Source organism: Podarcis erhardii (assembly GCF_964252035.2).
Source record: "Podarcis erhardii genome assembly, chromosome: 6".
Classification (NCBI taxonomy): domain Eukaryota; kingdom Metazoa; phylum Chordata; class Lepidosauria; order Squamata; family Lacertidae; genus Podarcis; species Podarcis erhardii.
In genome coordinates, this window is record NC_138510.1 from 32,721,496 (window position 1) to 32,734,702 (window position 13,207).

The window sequence follows — 13,207 nt, forward strand, 5'->3', positions numbered from 1 at the left end:
GCCTCACGTAACATGCATTGCAGTAATTTAACCTAGAGGTTACCAGAGCATAGACAGCAGAAGTTAGGTTATCCCTGTCCAGATAGGGTGCAGTGACAATGGATCCAGAAGTACCCTTAACCTGCGTTCCCACTACTTTAGAGGGAGTGTAGCTTCATCAAGAACAGGCCACCACCCCTCCATCCGGTTTAGGGAACCATCTACTAACAGTGCTTATGTTCACACTGCCCATTGTAATAAGTCTTTAATAAGTCTTTTAAGAATGGATGTTAATGTTTTTGTTACTATGCAGTGCATTTTTGTGTTTTTATTTTGTAAACTGCCCTATGTGAATGGTGATATAGAAATTGAATAAACAATCAGTCAATCTCCAGGAAGTTTCCCCTGCTCCTACCTTTAGTGCAGCATCTATTATTTATCTCTTGAGTTTTGAATATGCTTCTCAGTTTGAGTCATGTAACATTATGGTGGCATGTGCAGTATAATATGACACTTTTGCTCATTATTGAGAGATTCAAAATATTGCCTACAGTGAGATCCCTCACGTTATGCGTGCTGAAGAATGAGAGCCTGAAAGTGAAATCAGATTTGTGCTTGTGCCATGTGTGTGGTCTGTGTGTGAAAGTATCCTGATTATTTTGTTTTACACTCATTGGAGAACCACTGTGGTGTAATGGTTGGAGTGTTGGATTATGACCTGGGAGACCAGAGTTCAAATCCCCACCCACTGGGGTAACCTTGGATCAGTCACTTTCTCTCAGCATACCCTACCTCACAAAGTTCTGAGGATAAAATGGAAAGGGAACGAGCACGTACTGCACCTTGAGCTTTTTGGAGGAAAAGGTGGTATGTAAATGTAGTAAATAAAAATAAAATAAAGGAGTCTCTGCTTGTATCTTAAATATTGTCAGCCCCATATGGTGATAACTTACTTTGCCTGTTGTTTTGTTGACATGCTGCATTGTTACATTTAGGACACTGAGGAGGGCAGTTGGGCACAGGTGAGACTTGTATATTATCTTGCCTTTTTCCACTGTGCTTAGACACACAAAATTATGTGAATGGTCAGAACACATCAAAATTGATTCCACAATGACACTTACAATCTGATTATATCACCTTGCTTTGGTTTTGTTGTGTTTCAATAAGCTGGGAAGACTTTTCTCAATGAAGACAGATGCAGAATGCTCTTAACCCTGATTACTAATGCTATACAGTTTTCTCCAAACAGAAAAAGTTTCCATAATATAAGAGAGCTCTCATTTCTTACCCCCTCACCTAGTTCCATTACAGCTATAGTTTTTCAAACCATACAGATCTACTCTATTGATTTACTGCTGTTTCCCACATTAATTTTAGTATTCCTTGTTCTCAGCCAGATTTGGAACACCTCTAAATTCCTATGCAAAGGGAGCAATTACCTGTGGCCTTTTGCTTCCTTACCAGATGTGTCCTCATTTTGCCAATAGAAGGCAGACATAATAAAATTCTGGCATGCATGACTAGACCATCACTGCTTCCTTTCTTTTCAAATGTTTCTTCCCAATCACTGGAAAGTCTGAAAGTAGATACAGGGTAGAGATAGATTCAAACCCTTCAGTGAGAATGGCTGATCTTAACTGGCTTCAGTGGGAAGTATGTATAATAGAGCCCACTGCCCTAGGTCTTTAGACTTAATAGCAGGACCCAGAAGCCACTGCATCCAAATGAGCTTGTAAGGAAGGATCCCTGCACAGTACTTTGCAGCTTTGTTCCTTATATTTTGTGGTATATTTCTGCCAAAGGGGCTGAAAATGGAGCACAGATTATGTATGTTTTATTCATGATTAAGGTTTTCAAGATATGCAATATTTAGGACACTGGTTGATCCACTTAACTTGCCAATGTGGTATCACCAACAATATGAGAATCTTTCATCTTTGTGATAATCATTATCACACACAATAGTGTATATATATATTATCAAGGCATCATAGAATCATAGAACTGTAGAGTTGGAAGGGACCCTGAGGATCATCTAGTCCAACCCCCTGCAATGCAGGAATATGCAGCTGGTCCATACAGGGATTGAACCTGCAACCTTGGCGTTATCAGCACCATGGTCTAACCAACTCAATAAACAATCAAGATCAATCCAAGACATGAGATTACTGTACCTTTATTAAATTATTCTAAATTACATTTCTGAGACTTCCCAATAGGATTCTGTTAATGCTTCTGCGGGACCTGCTCTTACATTCTTCTTCTTTACTTTCAAAGACATTGGCTTATGGGGACATGAATCATGAGTGGATAGGGAATGAATGGCTTCCTAGTCTGGGTCTCCCACAATATCGCAGCTATTTCATGGAGTGTCTTGTGGATGCACGAATGCTGGATCATCTGACTAAGAAAGATCTTCGAGTGCACCTTAAGATGGTGGACAGTTTCCACCGGTAAGCAAATTCTTGGAGGGTTATTGTTTCATTGCAGGAAACTAGAATTTCTTGCAACCAATTTAAGAGTTGTTTAATGTGCTCATTTCCCGCCCCGCCCCCATCTGAATTTATCTCACCTAAAGTCCTTCATTCAGTTTATTCTTTTGGAGTGAAGCACACTGATGAAGTTGAGGTTGATTTGTGTGTTTACTATATGTATTAGAAATTGCATGTTATAATATACTCGAAGCTACAAACATGAATCTGACCAAACTGCGGGAGGCAGTGGAAGACAGGCGTGCCTGGCGTGCTCTGGTCCATGGGGTCACAAAGAGTCGGACACGACTAAATGACTAAACAACAACAACAACAACAACAACAACAACATACTTAAAGCAGAAGAGGAGATGAGTGCAGTGGTTATCATTTGCAATGAAACTACAGTATATTGCTATGCATATTTGCCACAGACTTAAAAAACAGCAACAAAACCTTTGGAAATAGATGTGAAGAGTTTCCCCTGTTAGCATAAGTAATTGGGGGGGGGGGAGAGAAACACATTTTGGGTTGTGTGGTTTATACAGCAATCTGAGATGGTTACATTGCATTCTCAAGTCTTATTTGTGTGGAATTAGATGGCACAGTTAGGATTACCCCTGCTGAATAGTCCAGAGCACTGTCTTAGGCTTCCTTTTAGTTCTTAGGATTTGTGGTTGCCACCCTCCTTAAACCTTTCAGGCTTTTGGAAATCTGCAACACTCACACAGAAGGAGCTACTCTCTTCTTTGCCTGTCTATGCCTGTCTATGCTCTTAATAGTGCCAGATGCTTTGGGGCTTTCCCTGCAGCTGCTTCTTTACCCCCTCCCTCCTTCCTTCCTTCCTTCCTTCCTTCCTTCCTTCCTTCCTTCCTTCCTCCCCCCCCCCCTCAATTCCACACCTCTCCCTCAACAGTTGTTTACCACTGGTTGAGCCTTCAAGGACTCACAGAAGCATGGCACAAGTGTTGCAACCTCCTCACAGTGTGTTATAATTGCTGCAATTAAATATAATAAATGATGTTTCAAAGAGTAAGATTTTGGTTTGAAATTCATTGAAGTAAGTGCTGTATTAATTCATTGCAGCACAAGCCTGCAGTATGGTATCATGTGCCTGAAAAGACTAAACTATGATAGAAAAGAGCTGGAGAGGAGGCGGGAGGAAAGTCAGCATGAAATCAAAGGTAGGTAACAATGAAGAGAACTGCTTGTGGCAGGCTTCAAAGGAACAAGACAATGAGACTGAGCTCTTGATGTCATTTTGCTTTCCCCTTCTTGAGCCATCATCAGTGCTGTTTTACAAACTCAACATTTGTCAGTTGCAGGGGAAGCTGGCATCTCTTCTACTTCTATTACTTCTAGAGGCTTTTCAGCCACTGAAAAACTTTGTCAGATAGTATGATGAACAAATGCACCTGCATTTGTTCATTATAGTTTTCTGTGGATTTATCTTCATTGGTTGACTCTTGTTTACTATGTGGTTGGGGCACTAGCCTTCTATGTTCTGCATTTTAATTTTGTCCTCCTGGGATTTCTTCCTTCAATGCTAGAGCTCTGACCATTCTGTTTTTGGTGTATGATAATGTGAACAAATGAGATTGCCGCACTTTGGGCAATGTGACTGATAGGTGCAAGCTTAGGAAAATGCTATAACCTGTCTGTTTTTAATCTTGTGGCTTCCATTGCAAACTTTAAACAATATATCAGTCATTGTGCTTTTTTCTATTTTTTCTTAACCAACTTATGTGGACTTAAATATTGTTGTGTTTTGTCCTGAATGTATGGCTTCACTTCCTTCTAGATGTGTTGGTTTGGACCAATGATCAAGTAATTCACTGGATTCAGTCTATTGGGCTTAGAGAGTATGCAAACAATATTGTTGAGAGTGGAGTCCATGGAGCCCTCATAGCATTGGATGAAAATTTTGATTATAATAGTCTGGCACTTGTGTTACAAATACCCACTCAGAATACTCAGGTAGGAAACTGATGTTTTTAGGATGACCATTATATGTTTCTATTTGAAGAGATCTGAGTTGGATGTGTTTTTATTAGTGGCAGCTGGCATCTCCCCAAAATAAGGAGTCTACAAGCTTTCCTGCTAAGTTACTTCCCCTACGTGCCTCATTAGGTTGATTCTCTCCAACACTGTTCCTACTGACTTCACCTATGGAAGACCCTGGCCACCCAGCTTATTGGCCAGGCAGAATGACATAGTGCTGTTGTCTTCATTCCCTGTTTATAAGCTTCCTAAAGGCATTTGTCTGGGCACTGTTAAAAACAAATTTCTGAACTAGATGGAGACAAGTGATTTGTTCTAGGCCACAAACTAAGTTACAGAGCTGGGATTGAAGTAGCAAACATCAACCACTTGTTTGGCCCTACAATTGTGCAGCAGCACAACATCTATTTCAACATCTATTTCACTGAAGGCAAACTAGTGAAGCTGAGAAATGAATGACTTGTCCCAAAGTGCATACTGCATACAAGGCAGAAAGTCTACCTAGTCCACCATCCCTTTTCCCACAGTGGTTAACCAGCTGCTTTGGGAAGAATACAAACAGGACATAAAGGCAATAGCCCTTTCCATGGAGAGAAAGCAACTTTCAAGAAATATTTCACTTACTGTGACTGGAAATTTGGCAGCACTGTTAGTGTTGTTTTTCTTTTGATAGACAACTATTATTGGCTTATCTAATGCTTTTTGCAGGCACGACAAGTGATGGAGAGAGAATTCAACAATCTGCTTGCCTTGGGCACTGATAGGAGGCTTGACGATGTGAGTACAAAGTACTATCCTCTGACTAAAACATGCTGGGAATTTGAGAAATTTTGGGCCCATACTGTTGGCTAAGAAACTGATGAAGCAGGAGAAGTGTTGCAAATAGAACTGGCAGTGCAGTTATCTTCCATGAAGGAACATTGTAAGGGCTGAAATTCTGTTCATGAAGAGAGCAAGTGGATTTGGTAAGCCAGAGAGATTTCAACTTGCAGACAGGTATAGGATCCTCTGTTATGAAATTGTCTGCTGTGAGAAGAGCTGGAACCCAGGCGGCCTTCTCACTTCTTATGTGAGAAATGATTGGTGTTAGTAGAGCCTATGCTGTTTACTTTTTTTTTTGTAAATCTGCAAGGAAATTTTGCTTGCCATTCATTTGTGCATTGGCTCCAAGAAACCTGCTCTTCTTTCCTTTAGGAAGTGTAATACCATCCCACATGAATGTTCCTATTTTAATTTACCATAAACCATTTTCAGTTGAATAGGACTATAAACTAAAATCTGAGCAGTAACATGGTTGCATACATTTTAAATTCATTCTACTAGTCAAAATGGTGTAAGTATGTTGATAGACAAAAGCTCAGCCTGTGGACTATCTGAAATCTACTCCCTTAAGTAGTAGGAATCATGTTTTCATACTGCTCTGGACAAAGCTCTGAAGACCAGTGATGTTGAAAACACTCCTACCTTCAGCTGGGACCTCCTAGCCCTCCTTTGTCCTAACTTCTTGTGAACCAAACCCCATGAGGCGAGGAGCTGCTCTCCCTGTCAACAGCATGATCTCGTACTATTGTAACAGAAGTGAGTTTACACAGGCACACTGCTCTGTGGAGTACAACCTTTTTGTATGCTTTGTGAATCACTGTCACACTGCTTGGTGTACCAAAGTTATCTGTATTGGTCAGTCAATAAATTATAAACACTGGACTGGAAATATATTGAAGGGTTTCTTTAAACTTGGGGATCTGGGAACATCTTGATGTAGTTGCCAGTTCTGGCTGAGCCTTTTAAATAATCATTATGAGATCATATCAACACACATCTTGCAGACATAGTTGAGGGAGGGATATGGGAGGGAGGATGGAGTATCTTCTGGAATGCTTAGTGCAACAATAGAAGACACTAATTGTTCCCTCAGTGATCCTAGCGCAAAGCTATAGGTGACAGTAGCACATCCCAACACAGGTCATGCAAAATTCTTCTAAAGCAAAGGGCAGTAGGGGGAGTTTTAAAGTGCAGCATGGGGAGGCAGGAGGGAGAGCCAAACACTTACTTGCCCTCCCCTCACATCTTCTCCCCAGCAGTTTTTCTACCAAGAGGAGTTACTTTTGGCCGGAAATTAGCTATTTCATGGGGAAAGCGTGAGTAGTGCACAGGTATCCTTCTTACGGAACTTGGGTTGATTGCAGCTGCTAGTTGAGTATAAGCCTGAGGGTTTTCCTCAGTGTAATGCATGAAATGATCCATTCATGAGAAGAAACTCTGAAGTGAAGCATTATTCAAGGACAAGGGCAAGGTATGGATATCGCCAGCAATCTGTTGCATTTTCAGGAAGGGAATGTATCAAGTGAAAAGAACTGGCACACACCTGAGCATTGCATGTGCATTACCTCACTGGAATGTTGGCTGTATAGGAATACTATTATAGATAAAGAAACAAACATACAAACATCTGGGGACCCAAGGTTGAAGACCACCGGTTTAGATGATGAATATTACCACCTAAAATTTCAAAGTGGAATAGAAATTATTCAAATGGTTCCCCAAAGCTGAAAACTCTATTTTCTGTTCAAGAAGAAAAATCTGGTATATATACGTACTGGTTACCTAGTATTATGTCAACCTGTTTCTCTTGATGGTGCATCCTTATTATCCATAACTGCATTCGGCTGCTTTAGGATAAAATCTGAGGTACGCTCAGTTATCTGTATGTGAGTTAGGCAATATATCCTTTTGTGACTTAGTCCTCATAAAAAGCAGTAGCACTAGTTGCAGTGTACCACTTTCTGCATGGGCTGAATATTCTGGAGTACTTTGGAGTTATTTTTCAAGTGGTTCTGTTATTCCATTTCAACATTTACACTCATAAGATTTTGCAACCTATTCTACTTTCTTATGTAGAGTCATCTTGACACTAAGATTATCACATAGACTATCCATAAAACATGCCCTGAGGAATATATATGTGTTGCTGATACTTCTAAAGTACTCATAATGTGCAAATTGTGGGTCAAAAATAAAAACTCTTGTGAGGATCCACTCATTCTAAATGGGTGATCCACTGTTTACAGAGTGAAGAAATACCAGTGGCTTAATCTTTAAAGCAACATTTTTCTACAGAGAGATAATCTCTGTGCAGGTAATATTTACACCATGTACACCACAATTTTGGAAGGCAATAGCTTTATTTTGTCACAGTTACTCATGATGGAAACTGGTGTACAGATCAGATTCAATGTTCATGTAACTGAAGCAAAATTGAGTACTGTGCCACTTTCAGACATCATTACTATACACACTTTTATTTTCAACAAAGTGTCAGTTTTGAAGGCAGAAAATCCAAACTTCCTCTAGTGGGTAGATGTATAATAAACTATATCATCAAGAATTTACAACCATTTAATGAAATTGCACAATCTACTACCTGAGGTTGGGTACAGCCTAATGGTAAGGCAGGTGATGTTAAGCAGATCATAAAGTAAGAAGCAACATTCTCTAGGAGAAGAGAGGACACATAGGATGGTATGTTCAGCTTTCCACAATATAGGGAAGGTTCTGTCAATCAGATGCAATGGATTCTGTACCTTCAAATCTTTGGAGATGGAGGAAGTTTCTAAGTGATATACAGGTAAGCACACAGATCTCTGTGAGCTTCAGTACTGGTAAGTATGTTGCAAATAACTGTATAGAGACCCATAATCTCCACTTCAGAAATGAAATCAAATAATCTGGCTATCACAGCATAACTAATACACTTTAGCCCAGAATAAGAGCATGTGCTTTGTATGCAATATTTGTAGCCCAGCCCGAATTTTGCAATTGGGAGGAATTCAATATCACAGTATTTTTTTACGAACTTTCTGTCTATGCAAGCGTTTCAGTTTGCCAGATGGAACAATAGCCCCTCCCCTCCCATGCTGTTTCAGAGGTTCTCTTGACTGCCCTCCAGAACCAATTTTGGGGGGACTATGGAGGGAAAGCCTCTTGTACATGGTTAGGTGAACTCCACCCATTACCTTTTTGGCCCCAGAAGGAAGTTTAAAAAAATAAAAAATAAAAAAAATAAAATCCCAGGCTTTTAAATGTATTGTTAGTTTAGTATGCTGTCACTTTGATCTATCTTGCATTTTATCTCATTTTTGTCATTGAGCATCATTGCTGAAGGGTGGTGTATAAACCAACAAGCCTTCCCCGAGTGTCTCAGGCAGCATATATGGGAATTATCCCACTTTATCTCTTTGCACTGGATTAGACAGAGAATGTGTGACTGGTTCAAAGTTACTCTGTGGTTTTCACGGCTGAGCTGGAATTTGAACCCAGGTCTGACCACATCACATCCAACATTCAGTCCTCTGTGCTACAATGGGAATGGGCTAGAGGGGAGAGATCCCCCAGATACTCTGATCTCTCATATACCCAATTTCTACTGAGGTGAAGTGATAGTTACAGGCCAAAGGCCAGGTTATAGAGGAAAGGTTTTGCCTGGCACTTAAAGATAGATAATGATGGTGCCAGGTGAGCCTCCATGAGGAAAGCATTCCACAAATGAAGAACCACAGAAAAAGCCCATTTTTGTGTTGCCACCCTCTGGACCTCTGGTGGAGGTGGCACATGAAGATCATGATCACAGGGTTCCCGTCAGTTCATATTCAACAAGGTTTATAGGCCATTCAATTAAACATTAAATAAATCTCTCAGAGGTTTGCATCAAATAGTATAAAATACTCATAAGAAACTGCTGAAAATATCAGCAGACTTTAAAAACAAGTAGACATAATAAAATGATCAAACTATATAAATAAGATCTGAGTTCACATAATGAAAATACATGCTTGGGTAGGCTTTCCTAAAGAAAAAAGATTTTAGCTTGTCTTGAAAACAGTATCACTGAGTTGCTTGCCTGATATTAATAAGCAGTCAGTTTCGGAGCTTAGGTACTGCCTCAGTAAAAGACTAATTCATCTCAAGTGTGGAACAGACATTATATAGCACATATAAATGTTGGGTGGTCAAATGGGCACAACTGGGGTAAGGCGATCCTTCAAGCAAACTGGTCCTAAGCTGTTGGCAGCTTGATATATTGCCAGTAATATCTTGAATTTGTTCTGCTAACAAATAGGCAGCCAGTGCAGATCTTTGACCAGGGTTATAATATACTGATAAGGTCTCCTGTCAGTAATCATGATGCAATGTTCTTTGCTAACTGTGGCTTCCAAATTCCGGGACAAAGGAAGCCCCATGTAGAGTGCATTGCAGTCATCCAGTCTTGAAATTACCAGTGCCTGGACAAATGTGGTCAAGCTATCCCAGTCCAGCAATGGCAACAGCTGTTGTACCAGCTGGAGCTGATAAAAGGTGCACTGAGGCTGCCTACGCCTCTAGTGACAAAGCTTAGATCCCTATTAGACTACGTAGTTTCAGAGTACAACCCTCTCTACAGCAGGCAGTTGACTAATTTCTCAGAAACCGGGACCACGTCCCCAGAGCGCCTTCATCTTTCTGGGACTCAAATTCAGTTTATTTTCTGCAGCTAGCCCACAGCAGCATTCAGGCACAGAATCCCCTAATTCTGATATAAAGAAACTGTGCTTAGTATCATCAGCATACTGATAGCATCATGCTCCACATCGCCTCATCCTCTAGTATTAGAGCTAAAATAGTACCCTGCAGCACTCCTTAGCATAACTGCCTGGCGTCTAAAAAGGACTCTTCCAATGCTGGTCTTGTAGATAGTGCTGGAGCCATTGTAACACTGTGCCCCAATTCCCATCCCATAGAGCTGATCCTGTAGCATGTATATGAGCTACTTTGGAGGAATAAAACCCCTGCTCTAGCCCACTTAGCACACTGCTGTATTGTGTTTCCTTCTCAAGGGCATACCTAGGAGACTCTGCTGGCACGGAATAGTTCTCTCTTTTGCAGCACTGGAGCTGCAGACTACTCTGCTCATCCATAAAGGACTCTGCCTAGGCAGTAAATGCCCCTCATCTGTCTTCAAAATCTAGTTACCAACCTTGTGGCTTCCTAAGGCACTAATACTTCTCTCCCCAACTCTTGACTGAACTGTCTGTCTGGGGAGAAGAAATGTATTCTGTACCTTGAGGGGCATTTATTAATCTACTTAAGGGATGGGCAAACTTTTTTCTGTCAGAAGCTGCATTCACGTGGGAATAATTTGGGGGGACTGCATGCTGACTCTCTGGGCAGGGATAAAGCCAGTGATGAGTGAGACCAGAGCCAAAAGTGGACAAGGCCACCCTTTTTCTCTTTTTCTGACACACACTCCTCTCTCCCCTTTCTACTCAGTAGGCTGCTGGGGAGAGACAGATCACACTTTCCAGAGGCCTGAACAAGTCACTTGCACAGGGCTTTTGAAACTAGGCCTATGATTGCCCACTTCTGATCTACTTCAAGGTTTTTAAGGTGTAGAACATGAGTTCTACCATATTCAAAGCTAAGGACCCATAATTTAAAGGAATAATTTAGTGAAGGAGTGGGCATTGCATTTTGTTTGGTCAAGCCACCCAGAAAGCTGTTCTGCTGTTGGCATTTTGAATACAGCTGAAAAAAATGAGCATGGAAGTTTTGAAGGGAGTATGGCAATGCCATATACAGAGTTTGGTTTAAAGTTTTTAAGTGTTTTTAAATGTTTAAGTAGCTAGAGAGAGTACATTACGGGGACTTCCTCCCTTTTGGAAGAGAGAGTGAATGTATCTCGCGTAATATTGCATCTCATAGTACTAGTCCATCCCATAATAACAACCAATTTTGTGGTATTTTCAACTGGAGATGCATTTAAATTTTAAAACATTTATTCTAAGGCAGCTAACTAAAAAGAGAATACACACACAGTAAAAAAAGTTACAAATACAATGAAAACATGGAATGCATTGTTAATAAAAAGAAAAGCAGCCAATGATGAGCTGGTAAAACCATAAGAATAACCACTGAATTCGTAAAGCAGGTTTCATTTAAGCCACTAAAGATATAAGAAAGAAGGCTTTCACACTGCGGTGGAAGGCCATCAAAGAAGCAACGAGGCAGGGAGTGTCAGAGCCCAGACTCAGCCACCCAAAAAGTCCGCTCCCTCCTCACAGAGAGCAGAAGGGCCTCTGTTGATGATCATAATACTCGAGGACGCTTATATTGGGAAAGGCAGGTCTTTGATTTTCAGCAAATAAAGAACGATAAGGAAATGGTAATTTTGCTCTGAACTTGTGAAGACCCTGGCCTGTATTTATTTATTTAAGCTATTATATACTTGGCTTTTCTGGCCAAGTTTCCCAACGCTACTTACAGCAATAGAATAGAATATTAAAAATCAAATAAAACACTAAGAATACCCAATAGCTTTAAGAACCAACAGAAGGCAATAAAAATAGAGTTAATCGTTGAATGCCTTCTAGAATAAACATGTTCTTGTGCCTTAAAAAATGGGAACACCTCTGATCTCTCTAGAGGGAGAATTCCACAGGTGTGGCATCACCATTGGTATTCAGCAGTCAGAAATTGGCTAGTGACAGGCCAGAGAGAATAGCTCTGGATGCTGAACTGTGAAACCTGTAAAATTTATGTGAGTGAATATTGGTCATAATTGCTAAGATTTCACCAGCTTAACATTATTGGCTTCTTTTGTAAAAATGCATTTTGGGAGCCATCAATGCAAACATGGAACTAGTGTCATGTGCTTGGAGTCTAGAGAGGCTAGCGGTCTGTTTCCTAGACTCTAAATGATTTTAGAAATGGACTAATTCAAAGCCCAGTTACTGGCCCCATCCCATTAGGATGAAGAGATTTTTAGAATTTTTTTTCCATTTTGTGTACTGCGTTCCAATTGCTTTGATTGCCTTAAAAATGAATATATCTCTTTTAATGAGGTGTTTTAATTTTACCTCTGAATTTGAATCTTCAGCAGCTATCTATGTGCTTAAACAACCTATTTACCATTAGCAATATGCAATATTTTTGTTTTAGAGGTCACAATGAGGAAACTTCAAAAGGAAGAAAATAAGGGCCTATGAGGAATGGTGACACTGGGCAATCTTCTTTGGGTTATCACACTCTGAAATCATCTTTTGTGATGAATTTTTAAAATTTTAAGAGGGAAACATCTGAGGGTTCAAGGCAAGGAGGCTGGCTTTAGAAAACTCAAGGCAAACATTTTTAAAAAACTGATACTGAATCAGAAATTTTGACACCGGATTAGAAAGTACTTAAGAAAGGGATTTGGTCATTTCAAGTAAACAACATCTACTGTTGTTATTCTGGCAAGTCAACTCTTATTTCTACTTGAAGCAAATTGAAGTAAATTTGAATTCTTTCACATTTCTGTTAATCGCCATCAGCATCTCAGTATTTGTCAGTGAGTATAAAGAATAAAGCCCCCAAGGGCTTCTTATTAATTTTCCATAACTGTTCTGCTTAAGTTTCCTTGTATCTGAGATAGAATTATCACTTGACCAAGACAAATGCTGGTTTAAAGCACTCTTGGTATATTGTTATCTTCATTATCCCACTTTGTAGGATGGCCAAATTTCTAGATTGTTTCCATAGGGAAAGAGAGACAATTTCTGAAAAGTATGTGACTCAGTTAGAAAATTAGAATATAATCCTTGAGAGATTTCTTACTGAATGTTGAGGTTTTTGTACTATTTGACTCCATAAAAAGGAGATTGAAGGCCCATTCACAATTTTATTGAGCTGATTTGTGCTGTGTTCAGCATGAAATATAGATTATTTCATCCAAATTCTAGCTT

At 40.0% G+C, this 13,207-nt stretch overlaps 1 protein-coding gene across 8 annotated transcripts in view; it reads left to right on the forward strand.

Moving 5' to 3' along the window:
• The window catches only part of PPFIA4 (PTPRF interacting protein alpha 4), a 109,158-nt gene that overhangs the window by 90,419 nt on the left and 5,532 nt on the right, over positions 1-13,207 (forward strand). For 5 of the 8 annotated variants that reach the window (XM_081866984.1, XM_081866986.1, XM_081866989.1 and 2 more), the window contains 5 exons: positions 975-1,001; positions 2,260-2,435; positions 3,540-3,637; positions 4,255-4,430; positions 5,163-5,231. In XM_081866984.1, coding sequence (XP_081723110.1) covers positions 975-1,001; positions 2,260-2,435; positions 3,540-3,637; positions 4,255-4,430; positions 5,163-5,231 — 546 coding nt within the window. The remainder of the gene's footprint in view (positions 1-974; positions 1,002-2,259; positions 2,436-3,539; positions 3,638-4,254; positions 4,431-5,162; positions 5,232-13,207) is intronic. The other 3 variants (XM_081866987.1, XM_081866988.1, XM_081866991.1) reach the window with 1 other exon arrangement.